The 20,726-nt window shown below is 36.6% G+C and overlaps 2 protein-coding genes across 3 annotated transcripts; one reads left to right on the plus strand and one right to left on the minus strand.

Annotated features, from left to right (window-relative positions):
* Positions 1 to 1,903: 1,903 nt before the first annotated feature.
* On the plus strand, positions 1,904 to 6,790 carry LOC112023732 (polyadenylate-binding protein 6-like). 2 transcript variants are annotated; one of them, XM_065777441.1, is made up of 8 exons: positions 1,904 to 2,331; positions 3,461 to 3,770; positions 4,518 to 4,777; positions 4,908 to 5,204; positions 5,306 to 5,562; positions 5,656 to 5,712; positions 6,049 to 6,237; positions 6,381 to 6,790. In XM_065777441.1, the coding sequence occupies exons 1-8, from the start codon at positions 2,058 to 2,060 to the stop codon at positions 6,474 to 6,476; spliced, it is 1,740 nt and encodes a 579-aa protein (XP_065633513.1). In that variant the 5' UTR covers positions 1,904 to 2,057; the 3' UTR covers positions 6,477 to 6,790. The 2 variants fall into 2 exon arrangements, with proteins under 2 accessions (XP_065633513.1, XP_023912125.2); XM_024056357.2 differs by having other exon boundaries at positions 5,656 to 5,697.
* Positions 6,791 to 6,976: 186 nt separating this feature from the next.
* Positions 6,977 to 10,414, minus strand: LOC112023701 (GDSL esterase/lipase APG). The gene is made up of 5 exons (XM_024056325.2): positions 9,863 to 10,414; positions 8,927 to 9,057; positions 8,585 to 8,818; positions 7,467 to 7,722; positions 6,977 to 7,342 (listed from the first exon to the last, which is right to left on the minus strand). The coding sequence occupies exons 1-5, from the start codon at positions 10,110 to 10,112 to the stop codon at positions 7,149 to 7,151; spliced, it is 1,065 nt and encodes a 354-aa protein (XP_023912093.1). The 5' UTR covers positions 10,113 to 10,414; the 3' UTR covers positions 6,977 to 7,148.
* Between the last annotated feature and the right edge of the window lie 10,312 nt (positions 10,415 to 20,726).

A 20,726-nucleotide genomic window follows, 5' to 3' on the forward strand; every position in this document is an offset into this window, starting at 1 on the left:
GTTTATGAGGTACTGGTTTTATTGTACTGTATCACCACAAAGCCTATATTTTTCTTGTTCTTATTATGCATCAGGGATGATTTTAAAGCCAATGTTTACTCTTGGCAACAAATGAACTTTCTTGGTGTAGGTCATATTTATGTTGTGTTGCGTCATGTCTTTATATTCTGACCCAAAATGGCTTTACTTTAAAACCACCTTAGCTTTTTCTATACATTGGCGCTCACCAAATTCGTCCCACAGTACCACAGGTTGCTTTTTCCTAAACTGGGTAACTTTTTTTCTTAACCCAAAAAAAAAAAAAACCCTACAAGTGGTGTTGACCAAAAAAGAAATTCAAAATTGTGACAAATTATTATTCGTAGATAATTAGTAATAAGTGACTACAATTAAGAACGTGTAAAAATTTATTGACTCAATTGTTATGAAAATTATTTTTTACCACTTTTTGATAAAATTTTAAAGTGAAAATGGTAGAACTGTAAAAAGGCTTTAGTAGGGTCTGGAGTTTGGACCCTGTTGCAAATGCCAGTAAATGCTAGAGGTCACTGAATGGTGATGGCGTGAGCAAAGAGCACTCTTGTTTTTATTTTTTACGTTAAACTCTATTTGTAATGATCATTGAAATGCGTTTAGAGTTTTATTTTATGTTGCTTATATTATTTATCTTTTACAAGCCTGAAAAATATTTTTATGTTACAATTACCTCCACTTACAGTCAAAGTTATATTACTAAAGTTGTACAAATTGTGTCTCATTTTAATTATTTGATCGATATTAATAAGGATCAAAATTTACTAATCAATCATTCAATTTGTAATTTAAAAAGAAAAAAAAAAGGTATTCAGCAAAAAAAAAAAAAAAGTGATGAAATTTAATTCAATCCCACTTTTTCCGTATTCATGGCCGGCAAGATCAGCAGGAACAGCACAACACCTCTTGCAATACAACCAAAAAAGTATGACCTCATCAGCTGATGATGTTGTTGGTATTATACAAGATGTTCCCCAGCAACAATAACTTTAGGGAAATACAGGAGTAATATTTTTCAATTTTGTTAAAAATTTTATAACTTTAATATTCACAATGATATGAGTGTGACCATTTGTGAGTTGTGTATAAAAAGTGTCATCTAAATAAAAATAATATTACTTTTAATTATAATAAGTTGTGAAAAATATTGCATACTTATCATTGTCAACCTAAAATTAGTAACAAATTTTAAAAAAAATATTATATTCATAATATTTTTATAATACTTTCATAACAAATTTTTTGTAGTTAGTTGATATTGTTTTTAATTTGAATCTACTATTTAAATTACATTTTTACTCATCCGTAACAATTATTAACAATTTATCACTTAATTTTTTTTTTTAAGAATGCTATTACTTAAATTTTGTTATGAAAATATTGTGAAAATATCGTGAATAAAACAATACAAATAACATAACCCACAAGCAATATAATAATTTACTCAACTAGTAACATTTTTTTATTTTTGTATTTAGAAGAGTATAATTTTATTATTAAATAAAAATTTGGGTTAGAATTTTGTTATAACAATAATCAAAGAACAATGATATCTATCTCTAAATAATAACTATTAAGAAAAAAACCCACAACAAAAAGCCGTCATACCTTCATTTTCCCAAGTTTTCTTTCTCTTTTTTCTCTCCACAGACAAAGGCACTCTACTAGTACAATAAGCCTACCCACCAAAGGACAAGTTTAATAACAAACAAAATCGCAAAATGTGCACGTGTCAAAATCCCAGAGCGAGTACCCAAAAAAAAAAATCTCACACAGCCCATACCCATCTCAATCAAACCTCACTGTCCGTACAAACCCATATATAAATCTCTCATTCCCTCTCTTTCTCTCTCACTCTCCACAACAAAAACCAAAAAAAAGCCCTGCTACTACTGCATATAGACTATATAGTACCACTACACACATTACAGTTGTAACAAACACCACTCTCTCTCTAAAACTTTCTCTCTCTAAAAAAACACTCTCCTCTGTTTCTGAGCTCTTGTGACTTAGCTCCCAAGAAAATGGCGGCCAAGACTGTCTCTCTTCCGCCACAGCCACAGCCACAACCACAGCCACAGCCACTTCCACTACCACACTCACAACCACCACCTGGGTTTGTTAATTCGCAGTGTGCTTCTTTATACGTGGGTGACTTGGACCCACAAGTCACAGAGTCCGACCTCGTCAAGCTGTTCTCCACCGTGGGTCCCATTGCCTCCGTTCGTCTCTGCCGTGACATTTCGTCCCAGGAGTCCCTCCGTTACGCTTACGTCAACTTCGTCCATCACTACCACGGTATAAAACAAATATACCCTCTGTTTCTTTCTCTGTTTCTTTTTTTGTGTGTAGTGTGTGTGTATGCATGTTTCTTTTTCTGCTTCTTGCTTTGTTTTTTGGGGTTTTCTTGGTGAATGGTGAAATGGGTTTGTCTTGGTTTTCTTGTTTCTCAAATGGGTTTTTGAGTATTTCTGGTTTCTTGGGTTTTCTTACTCTGTTTTTCTTTGTCTATTTGTGTGTGTTTTTTTGTATATGTTTATGTATTTTGTGTGTTTCTTGCGTTGTGTATGCGTGTATGTATTTCTCTCTCTGTATGTATTATTTTATATCTCTGTCTTTGTGTATAAGTGTATGTGTGTGTGTGTGTGTGTGCATGTAAGCTTTTGGGGTTTTTTGGGGGGTTTTCTTGGTTGATTGTGACTTGCGTACTTTTTGTTTGTGAAATGGGGTTGTAATTTCTAGAGTTTTCATGTAAATTAGGGTTCGTTTTCTTTTTTTAGCTTTTGTGGTTATCGAGTGGGGTTTGCTTATTTTGTTCTCTTTAGGTTGTAATTTCTACCACGAAGAACTCTTTAAGTTGTTTACAAATGGTCATTTTGGTATTTCTCTCTCTTTCTTGAGAAACAAGTTATGTTTGCTTCACGTTTCTTTTCGCCTTTTCATTCTTGCATTACCATGTATTATGTAACTACTTGTGTTCTTCAACCACATCATTTGGTTTCTTGGACTTGATATTTTAGTAACTAACCTCCGCTTGCTGAAGGAATTAGTTACCTTACAATTTATGTTGCTTTTGTTTTCTTAAAAATGATAAACTAAACCAAGAATACCTTTGGACAGTTAGTAGTTAAGTCTTGGTTGAGCAGAGCATTTCCCTTTTCTGGGGAAGGATTACAAATTATGATACATACTCTGTACTAGACCCTTGATTTTCTATTATTCTTTTATTTCTTTCACTTTCTTGGCAAGCAAACAATAGTGTTTGGGTTTCCATCTTTTGTTGGGGGCGGGGGACTCTTGGTTTGTGTACTTCCAGTGTTTAATTTATTGTTAGTAGCAGTAAGATTCTTTGATTCTTCCATTAATTTTTCCCTCTGATTCATCAAGTAAATATCACAATGTACTTTTGTTCTTCTGTTCTGATCAGCATCTATGGCTCTGGGCCGTCTAAATCACACCTATCTGAAGGGATTTCCTATGAGAATAATGTGGTGTCAAAGAGACCCTCTTTCAAGAAAGACTGGTTATGGAAATCTCTTTGTGAAAAACCTACCCCCTTCGATCAATAGCCTTCAGTTGCACTCTTTGTTCAGCAGATTTGGGACCATACTTTCTTGCAAAGTGGCTGAAGAAAATGGAAAGAGCAAGGGATTTGGATTTGTCCAGTTTGATACTGAGGAATCAGCTATGAGTGCTCTTTATGCTCTCCATGATACAGTGATTGATGAGAAGAAATTGTAAGTATTCTGTTGTATATTGCTCTCTCTGTTATTTATCCTGTTTTATTCTCTTTTGCTATCTTGATTATATTTTTTAACTTTTGCACATTGATGAGTCCTTTTGTCTTTTGAAATCTCAGATTTCCTTGAGATAGTACTTTCTTGCTTATGCTGTTTGTCATTGGATAAAAGGCATTGTCTCTGTCATAATGTGTTGATTTACAATCTGGTTCTTGAGTGGAGAGGGACAAAACTGCAGGACAAAGTTTGAAAACACCTAGCTCTTGTTGTGCCAAGAGCCTTGTAATTCTATGGCATTGTCCAATTGTCTCCCTGGGGAGAACTTGGGTTCAAATCCCCCTCCCCCACATGTTGTAAGCTAAAAACCAAACGAAAGCATAAATTTTTTCATGTTCTCTCCAAAGTTAATCAGAGCAGGGAATTCTTGGCCCTCCATATCTCTTTCTTGTTCTGCCTAAAATCTTTTCCTCCTATGTTTATCATATTAATTTGTGCTTTTGTTTTCATTTCTCATTTGAATATGACAAAAGTTTGTTCCCCAATATGATACTATATAAATTATGAACACTCCTTTTAAATTTCCCTGTGAAGTGATTCTTAATTTTGTATCTGTTTTCATAAAATTGATCTCCAATGTGACCTGTGGATGGATACATGGATTTCTTATGTTTGTAGGTCTCTTGTAATAATAATAATTATGTTTTTGCTATTAATTCTTTCCCCTTTGTCTTCATTTCTCTTTAGATATGTGTCAAAGTTTATGAAGAAAAGTGAGAGGATGGCAGCACAAGAAGAACTAAATTTCACAAATCTGTATGTGAAAAATCTGAGTGAAGATACGACAGAGGAGCTCCTTCGAGATCAGTTCTCCAAGTTTGGAAAGGTTTCTAGTGTGGCCATCATGAAGGATATTCAGGGTAAATCAAGAGGTTTTGGTTTCATCAACTTTGAGTCATCAGAAGATGCTAAAAATGCTGTTGGGGCTCTGAATGGTGCATTCATAGGTAAACATAGAACTTCATTTCTTTTTTTTTCTTTTTTTTGATAGGAAGAACTTCATTTCTATTCCCTCTGTTTTGAGCATTATTATGCAAAGAACAGTTCATTGATAAGTGAAATCAATTTGTGAATCAGGATCAAAATATCTGTTTGTAGGAAGGGCTCAAAGGAAAACCGAGAGGGAAGAACTACTAAAACGTGAATACATGGATAGGTGCAACTACACCAATGAGCAGTTGAAGGCTTCAAACTTGTTCGTTAATAACCTCAGTACATCAGTAGATGATAACAAGTTGAAAGAACATTTCAGTACCTGTGGACAATTAACATCAGTTAAAGTGATGCGCCTTGATAATGGGATTAGTAAAGGGTTTGGCTTTGTACGTTTCTCCAATCCTGAAGATGCTATGAAAGCTCTGCATACGCTTAATGGTAAAGTCTGTTTAATGAAAGCTCTGCTTCCACTTAGGGGTAATTGATTAGTAGCTTTCTTAATTGAGGTTTTTTTTTTTTTTTTTTTTTTTTTTTGGTAGGAACCACTTTGGAGGGAAAAACTCTATGCGTGGCTATTGCTCAGAGAAAAGAAGATCGCATAAGGACATTACAAAATCGCTATGCTCAATTCTCACCAGAAACTTTCTATAATTGCAACTGGAATGTCCACCCTTTCTTTTATCACTTTCCTCCTTGCCCTTCATCAAACCAGCTCCTATCCCAACCAATCGTGTATCAAGATTGTCAACAATATCCTCTAGTGACACAAACTTATCATGACCGCTTCTCCATTTTTGTAAGGATTTTTCTTTATTCTGTAGCATGAATTTTGGGTTTAGCATTTCTATCTGTTTCTCAAGTTATTCTTACATGACTGATGAAATTACAGGTTCCAAATGGGCAGAAAGAGTGGGGTAACACCAGGGATCAGGTTTACCAGCAGCATGTATCTTCTGTATTCCTTTTCTGTTTGTTTGTTTGTTTTTTTTTTCTTCAGAAACAAATAATGTGTATCTCTACTTACCATCTGTCTCAATTGATAGTAAATGACATCACATAACACACACCATCCATAAATTTATTATTTCTCTAACAAATACTTGGGATCCTTTAAAGGCTTACGTGTATCTGATTATATCACTCTTATGATCTTTTTCTTAGCTTATTCTATGGCTGTCTTGTTTTTAAATTGACCTGTTAGGCTCTTTTGTTTTGTTCAATTTTTAATGTTTTTCTATTTTTATGGTCCCATGACAAATGCCTACTCTAACGTTTCTGCCAGTATTTGAAGAACAATGGGACTCCTGGAGGTCAGAAGCTTGACTTCAGAAAGAAGGGGAACAAGCAGAGTGGACCTGGGGAAAGTACCTATACTGGATCAGCAGGTGCCAAAGGCAGAGCTCACGCTGCAGGAACATCACCTGGGAAGTCCAGGAGGAACTTAGAAAAAGTTCTTGCTGAGAATCTTCAGGTCTGTGACTCAAATTCTTTCTTCTTAGAGGGTCTTAGAAGTTATGTCATTCTCTGAGGACTTTATATTTTGGGGGCAATGCCTACTAACCATGATGAGCTTGATATTGAATTGATTCTCTAACACCTGAAAATGCTACACAGATAACAGGAATGCTGTTGGAGAACAACTCTTCTGACATAACCAAGCTGCTTAACCCTCCAAATGCTCTAGGCTGTTCAAGTTTTGGAGGAAAATGATAGAATCATCACAGAAGGCATTTTGTTTCTTGAAATTCTAATCTGGCCTTGGACAAATCTAACAAGTTCACTAGTCTCTTCTCAAGTTCTCATCAGAAGGAGTTTTGTTTTTTGCTCTACTGACAAGGGACCGGCAGTGGATTTGTCAGTATTGTCATATATCTGAAATAGAACATACAAACCTATTCTGACCCTGCTGCCGTTTTTCTTTTCCATCTTTTGTGCTTAGTTTTTTGTGAAGACAAATTTAGGTATTGAAACCAAAAATTGAAGTCTCATATGGCTTGCATGATGAACAAAGCATGGTTTCCATCTTTTTTCCTCTCTGTCTTAGCCAAATATATTCTGTCTAATACAATACTACATTTTCCTTTTTGTTTGCATGGTCAGCAAAGTATTATACTTTATTTTGGCCTTTTATTTTCCTTAATCAACTCTGCTATTATTCATGTAAAATGTCTTTTTTTTTTGGATAGAAATAAGCCTAAGAAGGCAAAATCTATTACAAACAAACTGCATAATTTATGGATGGAGTGCTGTGAGAGACAATAAATGTCCTCAGTTATAAGATTACTATTACTGCTGTTGCAACCTTTCCATGAAAGTAGCTGAATAGCACAGTATTGGTCTTCTTACATAATATAAAAAAGAAAGCATATCTCAGTATCACCATCAGACGAGGGAGATGCCTTGGGAAATCAATGCATCAGCAAGGACCTGATTAGCAGCCTGAGATGGATGGACACTGTCCCAAAACACATACTGAGTTGCATTAGAACAAGTCCCTATTGACTTTGGATTGCACAAAAATGATGTTGTCTCTACGATCCCTGTACCACAGCAGCCTCTCCTTGCTTCAGCAAAACCTACAAAAAAGAAAAAAATAGTGAAAGATGATTACTATTAAAACGCTTAAAAGCAACCCAAGCTTTAATTCCTCAGACAGAGGCTTTCTAATCGGTAATCAGTTAAAAAAAGCATGTTGCTTACCAAATTTGGATGGAGATCGAATAAGATCATAGAGTGGCTTATAAATGTCAAAGATAACTATCTTAAGACCAGGAAGTTGCTTTTTGAGACTTGTTGCAGCCGAGTTGATCTTCTTATTAAATGCTTGGGCATCAGTGTTGATCCTAGAGACGCACCCATTATCATGAAATCCAAATAAGGTGATGGCAAGAGGAAGGCAACCCAATGGAGGGAGTGAAGTCACCCCAAGTTTTCTGGCTCCCAGGCCATACAATTCCTGTTTTTAATCATAGCCAAGTAATTATCCAGGGGAATTATATAATTTTCAGGCATATTTTTCACAACTTATATAAGAAAGTTAGAAAATAATAAAGCATTAAAAAAAATCATTAAAATTATAATTACTCCTTGAGCATAACCATAATTTTTTTTTTTTTGAGTAAAAGAAAATCCATAATTAGGTAAACATACAAATAATTTTGAAATTTCATATTTAATCATGTCAAGTACATAAAGGGGTCCACAATGAATTATATGATTTTAATTAACATATATATACACACGCCATTTAATATATATATATATATATATATTTTTTTTTTTTCTCTTAGAGACTGAATATATTAGTTATCACAATAATAATAATTTACTTATTTATTAGTATGTGTTATATAAATTTCAAAATATATCTAATCATTTTAAATTTGCTAAATGCCTTATGAGTAAACTAGCAATTCTTGATGTTTCCATAGAGACATCTAGATAAATCCCCTAATTATTCAATGATAATAAGAAAAAAAATTTAAAAAAAAAAAAAAAAGAAGATAGCTTTCCAACATGCATGTCAGCTAATTGTACCCTTTGTACTAAAGTTCAAATACTGATAAATGCAATTTCTACATTTTTTCAAACAAAAACATTGGTCCAAACTGCGACCGATTCTGTTGATTTGGTTGGTTCAACCGGAGTTTACTCGGCTCTTGAATTTTTTGTTAAAAGATCCGGTTCAATGAGATTAAAAAACTGGGCTGCCAACTGTTTATTCAACACTTAACGACTAAACATGGCATTTGAGGCACATATTTTCAGTCTAATTAATTTAGTGCAAAACTTGAAATTTAGTAACCACAATGATGTACCTTAACAAAGCTTGTGAAAGCACCAACAAGGAAGTTGGAATACTGATCAGGAGTGTAGACTTTGTTGACCAAAGGATTGACATAATAATTCTGAAGAAAGTCACTATTACCAGCACTCAGAATATATATTGCTTCCTTGATTATGGTTGCTGCTTTCTTACTACCAGCCACCTTTGCTAGCTTGGTTTGGTATTCCTTGTAGTATTTCAACTGCTGAGACAATGGGATTGCATGCTGCCACAAACCAAAATTTCATTTGTATAAAGAAATCAATTCTTATAATCAAATCAAGTTTACTAATTTGAGACTGAGAAAAGATTAGCATAAGATGAAATTCTTTACACTAATGTGGGCAGCTTTTTCATCATAACCAGAGGCAGCTGAAGCAAAGTTAGCTCCAATTAGGAGGTTCTTTCCTGATGCTTGTGGGCTAAGATATGCTGGAGCATATGTCTTAAAACCCAGAGTTTCAGCTGCAAAATGTAAGATTCGAGTAAAGATTAAAGCTTATTTATATTATTAGAAGGACATAAATTTTTTTTATAAAAAAACTGAATTTGACCGCTATGTGTTCTAATTGCTAATATACCAATTGAAAATTCTTATTTAGACTCCAATAAATTATGCAGCGGATAAGTGAATTAACTAAACAAATTATTATTCCACCCAATTAATGCAAACAGATATCAGACAGTCCCTTTATTTCGTTGTAAAGTGTTTTACACGCTAAAATTTTCAACATTTTACCTTGTTTGTTTCATGGTAAAATTTAGTTAAACTTGAAAATATTTTTTTGTTGACTGTAAAATCTTTTATAAAATGTTTTACTTTTAAAAATTTGGTATAACATTTTACAAAAATACATTATGACTCTTTCCCCCATTTGGTGACTAGGTTGCCGGTTGGTTGGCTGGGCAGTCGGTGGAGTTGGTCCGGTCATCAGAGCTACTAGTGTTAGACCTCTGGCACAGGCAATTCGGTCACCAGAGCCATCGGTCTGGTCACCGGTGACTTTGGCGGTTTGCATTGAAGAATTTTACATGTTACATCAAATACTTGAAAATATTTTACTAAAATTTTTTTATTGCAAAACAAATGGAGCATAAAACACTTTTATTCTATCAAATCAAAAAGCAATATAATCAAAGCGGTAAAAAATATATAATTGGTAACGAAGTAAAAAACCAATGAAAACCACTTTAATGGATTCACAAATTTGATTCATTACTCTGATATGATCCCTATGCAGCCACTCTAGCATTGATGCGTTCTACTTACCAGTTATATCAGTGGCAAGTTTGCCATTGCAAAACCTGCCAGTAGGCTGGTGATTGATAAAGTCTCTCCCATATGGAGGGAAATTGGCCTTGAAAAGAGTGGGGAGATAGTCATTGTTCCCCACATCCACTGCAGAGTCACCGAAAGTTATAATTGCTGGTACAAGAGCACTTGATTCTTGCCCATTTCCGAATCTTGCTAGTGCAAATGAGACCAACAAAAGCAGTGCACTTCTGAAGTGGGTATTCATCTTTCACAACAATGGTGTTCTGAGGCTTTGAGCTGGGACTTGAACCTTATATGAAGTATGAAACGGACCCCATTGAAGTTGGTCTTGAAGAAAGAGGATGGAAGTTGAATTAATAGTCATTAAATCAGAAGCCTCGAGTGGCTTACCTTTTCTTGATAGATGTGACTTACATCCAAATTTTTTATTATGCATTTGTTCTTTGTTGTGTGGACATGCGTTAAAGATTTTTCTCTGTAGCTCACACGTTAAGGAGAAATCACAAATAGTGAGTTCATCTTCTTCATTAAGGCAAAGGTGGTTGGGAAGATAGTTGGTGGCATTATTAGTTTAAAGGCACCAGAAAGTTGCATATGCTAGAGTTATTTCGGTGGTTGCAGTTACAAAATCAGCTGATTGGTGACTACTGGTTTGAAGTGTAGGGTATGGGTGGCCCTAATACTAATTAACAGTATTCTTAAATGAAAGATGTGAAATTATGAAATATTGGTAAGATTGAATATCTATGTAATTTTTCAATGATAGTTGGGAAAATTTTAACCTCAAGAGTTGTTGAAGATGTGGAAAATCAAAGAGAATCAATGTGAATCCTCAAGCTCAGTAATTTTGGAATGTGAAATTAACGTAGATCAAAACTTGGCGACATCAAGAATTTGAAGAACTCGAACCTTGAAAGAAGTGGAGTTAAAAGTAATTTGCGATGTAATAGAAGGGACTGTAATTATTATTTTTTGTTGTTCTTTCTGCTGAGATGGACTTTCAACCATGGTCACGGATGGACCAATCATAGCTACAATTGTTTCAGACCAATGATTCCATAGCTGCCTTTGTGGTTTATATATATAGCTTCCACAGCTACACTTTTACCCCGGGCTACCCAAAGAGAAAAGAGTCAAAAGGAACTTGGAAATATTACCTCATTTGGTTTAGGGCTGACTCAGTTTGGTTGGAAAAATCTAATACTTTTGTTTAGTTTAGTCATATATCTCAATTTTTAACTCTACTTTTTTTTTCAAAATGATGAACCTATTTGGTTTTCAAAATGATGAACCTATTTGGTTTAGGGCTGACTCAGTTTGGTTGGAAAAATCTAACACTTTTGTTTAGTTTAGTCATATATCTCAATTTTTAACTCCACTTTTTTTCAAAATGATAGACCATTACTGACACTACACAGAAGGTTATGGTTGCAACCCACGTTCCTTTTCTTTTCTGCTCTTCGTCCTCTTTCATATTCTCTCATAAAAAAACCCATAAAATACAGAGTAGACGATACACCCAAACCCAGCTCCACCACCACCAACGGCAAACCCAGAAACCCATAACCACAACCTCCACCACCAACAGCCCTCAACACAACCACAACCTCCACCAAAAAATCCGACTGAATCAAAAATCCAAACCCACCAACAGCCCTCAACCTAAACCACTACCTCCACCAAAAAAATCCAAACGAATGCACAAAAAACCCAAACCCAAATCCTTAGATCGGAGACCCAAATCACGAAAATACGAAATTAAGGAGAGAGATGAACCGATCTGGCAAAGGGGTGGAGAGAGAGGGAGAGAGAAATTGCTTAGCCAAATGCGGTGTGAAAAACTGCCGGTGATAGAGCCCAGTCCGACGCGGTGAAGATTATGGCACGCCTCGGTTGTTTGTCTTCAACCACGGAGTGTTCATCTCAGGCGGCTTTACAGCGTCGGTTCATCATCTCAGATGCCGCTGGGAATGGAGTGTAGACGAAATGAGAGGGAGGCGAGAAAGAGGGATTCTGAAATATTTGGGGAAGAAAAATGAACCGAATAGAAGCCTTTCCATCTGGAAATTGATTTGACAATTCACTGCAAACTGATACCACAAAGTCACAATATTTACCATTGTGCCACTGGAACTCAGTTTTCAGCTTTTAAAAACACCATTTTTCTGTTTTCGGTTTCCATCCCTCTCGCTTAAAATTTTTGAGTCTTGAATAATGGAAACAATGTTAGGAAATCAAGCCAAACACAATTTTTTTTTGTGGATCCCACGAAATTTGGATGATGGAAACTAAGTAATATAACTCAGTTTCCATGTAATCCAAACGAGCCCTTATAACTAGTTACCCAGTTTTTTGTAGCTCAACTAACATCCTCAGCATTTCTAGGTAAAGATATCTAGCATTTGAATTCCTTTCTTATAACTATTGAATTATCGCCCAGAGAGAGGAACTGTCATTTGGTGGAGGAAGAAGAGACATTACATTGATTTGTCACCAATTTTGAACTTTTTGACTACGGATATGGGAAAGGAAGATTAAAAAAAAAAAAAAAAAAAAACTCTTCCCAAAATTTTCTCTTTACTTCTTTAACTAACTTAGAAAATAAAAAATAAAAATCATTCTTGCTAAGAGCTTTGTAAATTAATTGATTGACACACTTTGATATTTTGAAATAAGATATTTAGGATTCAAATCATTCCTTTCCCTTATACCTAAAGATGCACTAGTGTAAAAATTTAAAAAAAGAAAAAAGAAAAAAAAGAACAAAGTTTAGGAAATTTTTAGATATATGACCTGAATGCTGATGAATCAAGTCCAGGGGGGATTACCACACTTCGTGCACTCAATACATGCATCATTTATTATAGTCGATCGGATCCAATTTTGTTATGTATGAGTCCTTTGTTCTTATCCCTTGGCAATAGGGGTTTAACCGTTTAAGACCATAGGGTTTAAGCTTCCAATTAAATGAATGATTTTTTCCATCGATGGCAACATGCATAACATTGATTGGCATCACATCAACATAATAAATAAAACTTTCAAAATTATAATTTTATTTGTGTTAGAAAGTCAACACATAAGTTTTGTAAGGCATAATTCAAAAATATATCAACAATTTTTTAAGGTATAATAATGAAATAATGAAATTCCATTTTTAATGGTAGTTTCAAATGATTTGTAATATTTTACATATAAAATTTGTTTATCAACAAATAAATATCATCACTTATACAATGATTCAAGTGTTTCTTGAGAATTCAAAGCTGAATTAAGAAAAACTCTATTACATACTCACTAAATCGATGATTTAATTCTTATAATTGAGAATTTACTGGAACATATAAAATATCAAATCAATAATGATGTTCAATTGTAAAATCATCTTGTTGATGAAAAAAAAAATTCTTTAGGTGGTTTAAACAACATAACAGGACCAAAATCATAAAAATCCCAAGCTTTAAACTTTAGGTCTCGAGAAAGCAAACAACCAACATATCATAACTCACAATTCATTTTCATTCTCCTTAAGAGGAGGTTTTAATAAGAAAATTACAAATGATTTTTGTGCGCGCCCAATACCGAAACCCGTTGGGCTGGACCTCACTTGGGCTCACAACTTATTTGTATGGTGGGCTTGGATTTCCTACTCTGGGTCGTTCTTCTCGCTAAGACTTAACGTCCTCTCTGTTCTTTCCTCGTGGGTCTGGGTCACCTTCTCTCTCTGCTCACTCTCTGCATACACTCTTCTTACCGCCCATTTTTTCAACCCCTCTCTTCTCAAAACTTCCCGTATTTATAGTCCATAGTTTAGTGGAGAGGTCATAATTACTTGCCAACGAGTGCAACCGGCGGTCCACTATTATCGATCGTAAGTGGGTGGTCAGGTAGGAGTGGGAAACTGTGAGGGTGGCGTTGGAACTTGGTTCCACAGAAAAATCACACACATAAATGGACACTCCAAAACATGCTTTGAGGTAAAATTCATCAATAGAAAATTGATTATTGAGCTACATTTTATTTTATTTTTCAGGCACGATTGCAACCATTAAACCAACATAGATTCTATTACAAACATTTTTTTTTCCAGACATATAGATTCTATTCTCTCTCAGCCCCTAGACAGAGGGAAAGTATATAACAAATCTGATATTGAAAGGCTTTAAAGAAACAAAATATTTGGTCAAGAACCTACTTCGAAGTTGTATGTTAAAACTGAAAACCCAACCTACCACCTTTATTTGATCAAGTGGATGTAGTTTCTTTTTTTATTTTATTTTGGTTGGTTGGTAATTTATGCTGCTTATGATAACTTATTTAAGTACAGCAACAATGCTGCTCAATTTTTTATTTTGTAGTTCTTTGGTCTAGATTTCCGCAATGTATTTTGTGGCATAGATTTTTGGATAAACCCAAAAATGTTTAACTTTTTAGATAAACTAAATAAGGAGTAATAATAATAATAATAATAAAATGTAATAAAGGGAAATTTTCAATACATTACGATTCATTGTATTCAAATCATCTCTAATTCTACTCATTTTGTCGCACTGTTCTATACTTCTACATGGTAGACTGTAGGTGAAGTAGAAAAAATAGTGAGTTTATTAGAAAGTGATAAACAACCAATCACAATCTATCATTGTTGGATAATTTTGACAAAGTGTGTATCAAAATAGATTTTATCAATGCAGAAAAACAGATTCGATTATTGTGAAATTCGAACATGAAAAAACATACATATTTGGATTTTCAATTATTGTGAAATTTAAACATGAAAAAGCATTCAGATTTGACGTTTAAATTTAGAAAACACGATTTCACTAGGTGTTTTACGAGAAAACAGTGAACAATTTTTTAAATAGTGAACAGAAAATAATTTACGCAGAAAAGAGAGATTAAATTCAATGTAGAGATTTAATCAATGTAGAAATTAAATTCATATTTCAAAATTAAAATCTCTATATCTTACAATGCTTCTATTTAAATAAATAAAAACATAGAAAAGCTACTGATTTTTATCTTTATGTTTATTTGTCAATTATCCTCAAGTAAAAAAAAAAAATTACACAGTACTGAGTTTGGTAAACTTGAGTACTATAGGAAAAAAATTTATGTATTTTTTTATAAAAGGTACTCGAGCCTGGTATACTCGAGTATTGTGTTGCATGGTACTCAATTTTACCAAGTTCGGGTACCACTTTATTTTTTTTAATCGCCAATTTCCAACTCAGCAGTCATGGTGGAACTATAAAATAGGGTACTCGAGTTCACCAAACTCGAGTACTGGAAAAATGGTAGATTGCCATTTATTTCTGAAACAGTAGTTTTTTGCTAAAAATTTCAAAAAATTGTGGTATTTGGCCATTTTGGCCCACATACTTATGTACGGAAACATCCAGACAGTAGTGATGCTAAAGTTATCTTACCTAAGTGAGCAAGGTGATCATACAAATTACAAAGTACTTCACAAAACAATTTTCTTATTTTGCCGATTAATCAACAACTGTTTAAGCAATCATGCACCAACTAAATTTATTTAAAATTAAGCAAGAAGAAACGTAACCATATAATTGAAAATCATGATAATTATCACTACTATTTGGAGAGCATGTCCCTAAATATGAAGCAACGTTAACTGACGAAAATAGTTGAATTAGGCTCCTTGCAACTGGTAGCTGCCTTCTCTCTAATTCTATCTGACATGTGATCTTCCTACTCCACGTGATCATTAAGGGATGCAAATGCAGATAAGAAAAAGAATGATCAAACTTTTCATTAATCCATGATCAACAATATTACTTTGGAAAGGAATTCATGGTCTAAGCTAAAGATAGAATGAAACATAGAAACTCATATGGTCTGGGCAAACTTGATAAACCAAAGGCCAAGACCGTTTACCTCTTGCTTAATTATCACATACTATCTTCTTCTTTTTTTTTCTTTTTTTTTTTTTTAAATCAGATTATTATTGAACATAAAATCTATGAAATTATAACAGGTTACCATGAGAAAGCTCTTGTTGGCAAGGGGACTATCTCCAGAAAATTAACTCCATCTCCTCCTGGTAGGAGTCTCTCCCTCTCATTTTCATAACGAGTCTATCTCCCTTAGGCTGCCCTAAGGATTTGAGTTTTACTTATTTTTTTCCTTTCTCTCCCCTCTCATCCTCTCTAATAGTACCTTGGTGTATCTAAGTGCATCATGGTTGAAGGTGTCTCTGATATTTTAGATAAGCTAAAACTCACGTCCGAGGAGGAGGAAATCATTGAGATTGCGGTTGAAAGGAGGGTCAGTGAGATTGAAAGCTGTGTGTTTAGTTTGGTTGGCAAGTTTTTAACTTGTAAACCGTATAATAAGAGAGCGGCTTTGATTACCTTAAGGAGGGTTTGGGGTTTGGATTCTGAGTTACAGATTGTGGAAGTTGGTGCAAATCTGTTTCAGTTCAAGCTTAGGACTGAATTTCAGATGACTCGGATCCTTAATGGTGGGCCTTGGTCTTTTGATAATCAAATGTTGTTACTTAAGAGATGGCAACGTGGGATGTCTGCTCCAAATGTTGTTCTTGATTGTGTTTCGATGTGGGTGCAAATTTGGGGAGCACCATTTGATATGGCTTCTCCACAAATAGCTACAGATATAGGGGGTCAGATTGGCACGGTGGAGGAAGTGAAAAAATGGAGGTCTTATAACTCACTAAGCCTGTTCATGTGAGTGAGAGTGTCCATCTCTGTTTCTAAACCATTAAGAAGAGGTTGTTTCGTCCCAGACTTCGACAATAACCGTACATGGCTAAACTTTAAGTATGAGAGACTTGCAATGTTCTGCTACTTTTGTGGATTTGTTAGGCACGATTTAAAGCACTGTGCGGATTTCTTTGCTGCAGAAAAGAATGGTGCTTCAATGGATCTCTCGTACTGGGATTGGCTAAAGGCTATGGGAATGGCAGAAAACATCAAGGGTTGAGGGAGAGCTGATGATGGACTCCCAAAACAAGCCGATGCAGAGGGAAGATGGTGGTTCTAGCGAGTTGGCTGTGCAGAACAGAGCGGAGCAGAGAGAAGCAGGTGGGATGAGTAAGTTGGCTGCGCAGTGCAACTCCGGATTTCGTGTCACGGGCCCTGCTGTTCCGGAGATTATCCCAAAAGAAGATATGGAGTCTTGGGATAAGGAAAGTGATCAGAGAGTTAGTCATGGGACGCGGGCTAAGGCAGATTTTGAGAAGGTTTTGGAGGAGATTGATGCGGCAATTGAGGGAGAAGGAGTTATTATCCTTGACACAAGTAAGACGAAAATTCAGGAAGCTGTCTGTGGGAAGGGACTGATAGACGTGGCTGTGCAGGAAGTGGGGAGTAATCCTAATTTAAATTTAGTGCTTTCCACGCAAGGTACAAGGACCAGGCTTGATGTGGGCTTGCCTAAGTTGGGCCTTACACTTGGGGGTGGACTAATTGATGCCAGTAAACAAAAAAGGCCCAATAGAATTTCAGGCAAAGGAAATAAGGGTGTTAAGTTACCAACCAAGACTCCTAACGTGGGGAAGAATAGTGGTCCATGCAGGGGCAAGCTTAAATAGGGTACCTGGAAAAGAAAGGATGGGAGACCCGAAAAGGAGACTTTGAGCTCATGCATGGACATTGATGTGGGGCAAAAATACAAAATCAGTTTTGAGAGTCCTGATGGTACTGAATCAAGTCGTAAGAGAGGTAAGATTATCGACAAGCTTAAACTTATTTCAATGGCGGAGGTTGCTAGGCAGCCCCGCCGAGCACAATGAGTATTATAAGTTGGAACTATCGAGGGCTTGGGAACCTCCGGACAGTTCGTGCTTTGGAAAAAGGTGGTGAATAAGGAAGAGCCCAGCATAGTTTTCCTAATGGAGACTAAGGTTGATAAAAAGGAGTGGATTGATAAAGTTAAAGAGAAATGTAAATTAAAGCATGGAGTGTTCGTTCCGAGCAATGGTAATAGTGGTGGTCTGGCATTATTTTGGAAAGATGGGGTGATTATTGATGTGCAATCTTTTGCTTATGACCATATTGATGCTTGGATTGATGGTGGTTCGGGTATTGGTTGGTGGCACTTTAGGGGGTTCTATNGTCCACTATTATCGATCGTAAGTGGGTGGTCAGGTAGGAGTGGGAAACTGTGAGGGTGGCGTTGGAACTTGGTTCCCACCTCTACGATAGTTCTCGGCAGCGGTGGCTCTCCGAGGCACGGCCGGGTAGGTACAGCGCGGGGCTTCCCGAGAGTCAAATATCTATCACTGCCTGGGAAGGTGTTGCCGAGAAACGATGAAGAGGCAAGGCTCGGGCTTGCAGTATGCGTGGCCCGGGGTGGGCTGCCGGGTAGAAGGGGATTGGCCTCATGGGCCATATACCCAGGCCAGGGTCCAAGGCCTAATATAGGATACGACGCGGGGGCCGTACAATAGCCCCCTCTTGATTCGCTCCCCATTCTCGGGGGTGAATCAAGGATCGCAGGGGGTAGATACCCGTCTGGGAAGTCGAAGGGTCGGTGCTCGGTCGTTGATGGGGGCATTAATGCGTCTCAAAAGACGCGATTGGAGTTGACTGACGACCTGTCCGTCATTACTGTCTGACGGTTCGTGAACCGAGGCGTTACGCGTGTGGCAGTTGAGGCGACGGTCCGCGTGTTTTCCCGCCAGTGGATTATTTAATGCTTCTCATTTCACTCTCCATGCTTATAAATAGTCCCTCTAGTCTCTGGTTCTCACTTTCGCATTCCTCATTTTACAATATTTCACTCTGCCGAGCATCCCTCCTTCGTGGTTCTCCCCTGGCCCAGAACACACTTCCTCCTTAGAGCCCTCAGTAAGTTCCTCTCCTTCTTCTCATTTTTCTGTTTAGCCAGTTCAGTCGATTCTTTGGTAATCGTAGCATTTCTTTTCTCAATTTTCTTTGAAAAACACTCGCTTTGAAAAATGAGTTATTCTCACCTCCTTTCTACCGAGCATGCTTTGGCTAGATTTAGGGAGGCCTATAACGTTCCTAACGACGTAGACATTGCCTATTGCAATATGGGTGATATTGACATCCAGAGGCGCCGTGGTGAAAACACGGTGTTCTTTCCCTTGATGGCCATTTTAGAGGGTGGGCTTAGGTTCCCGGTTGACCCTCTGATTCTTAGTACCCTTAGATTTTACGGCCTTTGTCCCGACCAACTCCCTCCCAACTTTTACCGGGTAGTGAGTTGTGTGAGTAGGTTGAACCAGTTGTACGGGCTGCAACTAAATCACTATGACATCAATCAGATGTATAGTCTGTGCGGTAATATTCAGTCGACTATTATCTAAAGACTAGGGATGTGAGGTACGGCTTATTTCATGCCTACCAGACTCAAACCGAAATTCGGCTAAAGATTTCGTTCGAGTGAGCGGCAATTGGTTTGCCGAGGAGATCCCCTGTGCATTTTCGCCGCGCGACGTTGGTCGGTGACGAACTTTTATTCACTTTGGTCTCTTTTGGTTTTGGTCCGGTTATGTTGTCACTAACCCTTGTTTCCTTTGTGCAGAGAGCAAAAGATTCAAGCCGGACCTTAGAGTGGTACACGTTCGGGACCTGAATTTCGTGCTCAGGTCGGAAATCTTCGTTCACTGGACGGACAACTCCGAGCGTCTCACCTTATTCTCCGTGTCAATCCCGTCTACTCAACTTGGCAGCCATTCAGCCAAGCTTTACTAGTTGACAGCCCTCTCCTCTCATATATCGACGGAAAATAGTTGAATTAGGCTCCTTGCAACTGGTAGCTGCCTTCTCTCTAATTCTATCTGACATGTGATCTTCCTACTCCACGTGATCATTAAGGGATGCAAATGCAGATAAGAAAAAGAATGATCAAACTTTTCATTAATCCATGATCAACAATATTACTTTGGAAAGGAATTCATGGTCTAAGCTAAAGATAGAATGAAACATAGAAACTCATATGGTCTGGGCAAACTTGATAAACCAAAGGCCAAGACCGTTTACCTCTTGCTTAATTATCACATACTATCTTCTTCTTTTTTTTTCTTTTTTTTTTTTTTAAATCAGATTATTATTGAACATAAAATCTATGAAATTATAACAGGTTACCATGAGAAAGCTCTTGTTGGCAAGGGGACTATCTCCAGAAAATTAACTCCATCTCCTCCTGGTAGGAGTCTCTCCCTCTCATTTTCATAACGAGTCTATCTCCCTTAGGCTGCCCTAAGGATTTGAGTTTTACTTATTTTTTTCCTTTCTCTCCCCTCTCATCCTCTCTAATAGTACCTTGGTGTATCTAAGTGCATCATGGTTGAAGGTGTCTCTGATATTTTAGATAAGCTAAAACTCACGTCCGAGGAGGAGGAAATCATTGAGATTGCGGTTGAAAGGAGGGTCAGTGAGATTGAAAGCTGTGTGCTTAGTTTGGTTGGCAAGTTTTTAACTTGTAAACCGTATAATAAGAGAGCGGCTTTGATTACCTTAAGGAGGGTTTGGGGTTTGGATTCTGAGTTACAGATTGTGGAAGTTGGTGCAAATCTGTTTCAGTTCAAGCTTAGGACTGAATTTCAGATGACTCGGATCCTTAATGGTGGGCCTTGGTCTTTTGATAATCAAATGTTGTTACTTAAGAGATGGCAACGTGGGATGTCTGCTCCAAATGTTGTTCTTGATCGTGTTTCGATGTGGTTGCAAATTTGGGGAGCACCATTTGATATGGCTTCTCCACAAATAGCTACAGATATAGGGGGTCAGATTGGCACGGTGGAGGAAGTGAAAAAATGGAGGTCTTATGACTCACTAAGCCTGTTCATGTGAGTGAGAGTGTCCATCTCTGTTTCTAAACCATTAATAAGAGGTTGTTTCGTCTC

Source organism: Quercus suber, unplaced genomic scaffold (genome assembly GCF_002906115.3).
Source record: "Quercus suber isolate HL8 unplaced genomic scaffold, Cork oak 2.0 scaffold_155, whole genome shotgun sequence".
NCBI classification, from domain to species: domain Eukaryota; kingdom Viridiplantae; phylum Streptophyta; class Magnoliopsida; order Fagales; family Fagaceae; genus Quercus; species Quercus suber.

Excerpts from the sequence above, each read along its gene's own strand:
- LOC112023732 (XM_065777441.1), top strand. The coding sequence starts at position 2,058 with ATGGCGGCCAAGACTGTCTCTCTTCCGCCACAGCCACAGCCACAACCA. Across the intron at positions 4,778-4,907 it reads TCTGAATGGTGCATTCATAG|GATCAAAATATCTGTTTGTA; the intron begins GTAAACATAGAA and ends TTTGTGAATCAG. Across the intron at positions 5,563-5,655 it reads ATGACCGCTTCTCCATTTTT|GTTCCAAATGGGCAGAAAGA; the intron begins GTAAGGATTTTT and ends ATGAAATTACAG.
- LOC112023701 (XM_024056325.2), bottom strand. The coding sequence starts at position 10,112 with ATGAATACCCACTTCAGAAGTGCACTGCTTTTGTTGGTCTCATTTGCA. Across the intron at positions 8,819-8,926 it reads AAAAAGCTGCCCACATTAGT|CATGCAATCCCATTGTCTCA; the intron begins GTAAAGAATTTC and ends GGTTTGTGGCAG. Across the intron at positions 7,343-7,466 it reads TCGATCTCCATCCAAATTTG|GTTTTGCTGAAGCAAGGAGA; the intron begins GTAAGCAACATG and ends TCTTTTTTGTAG.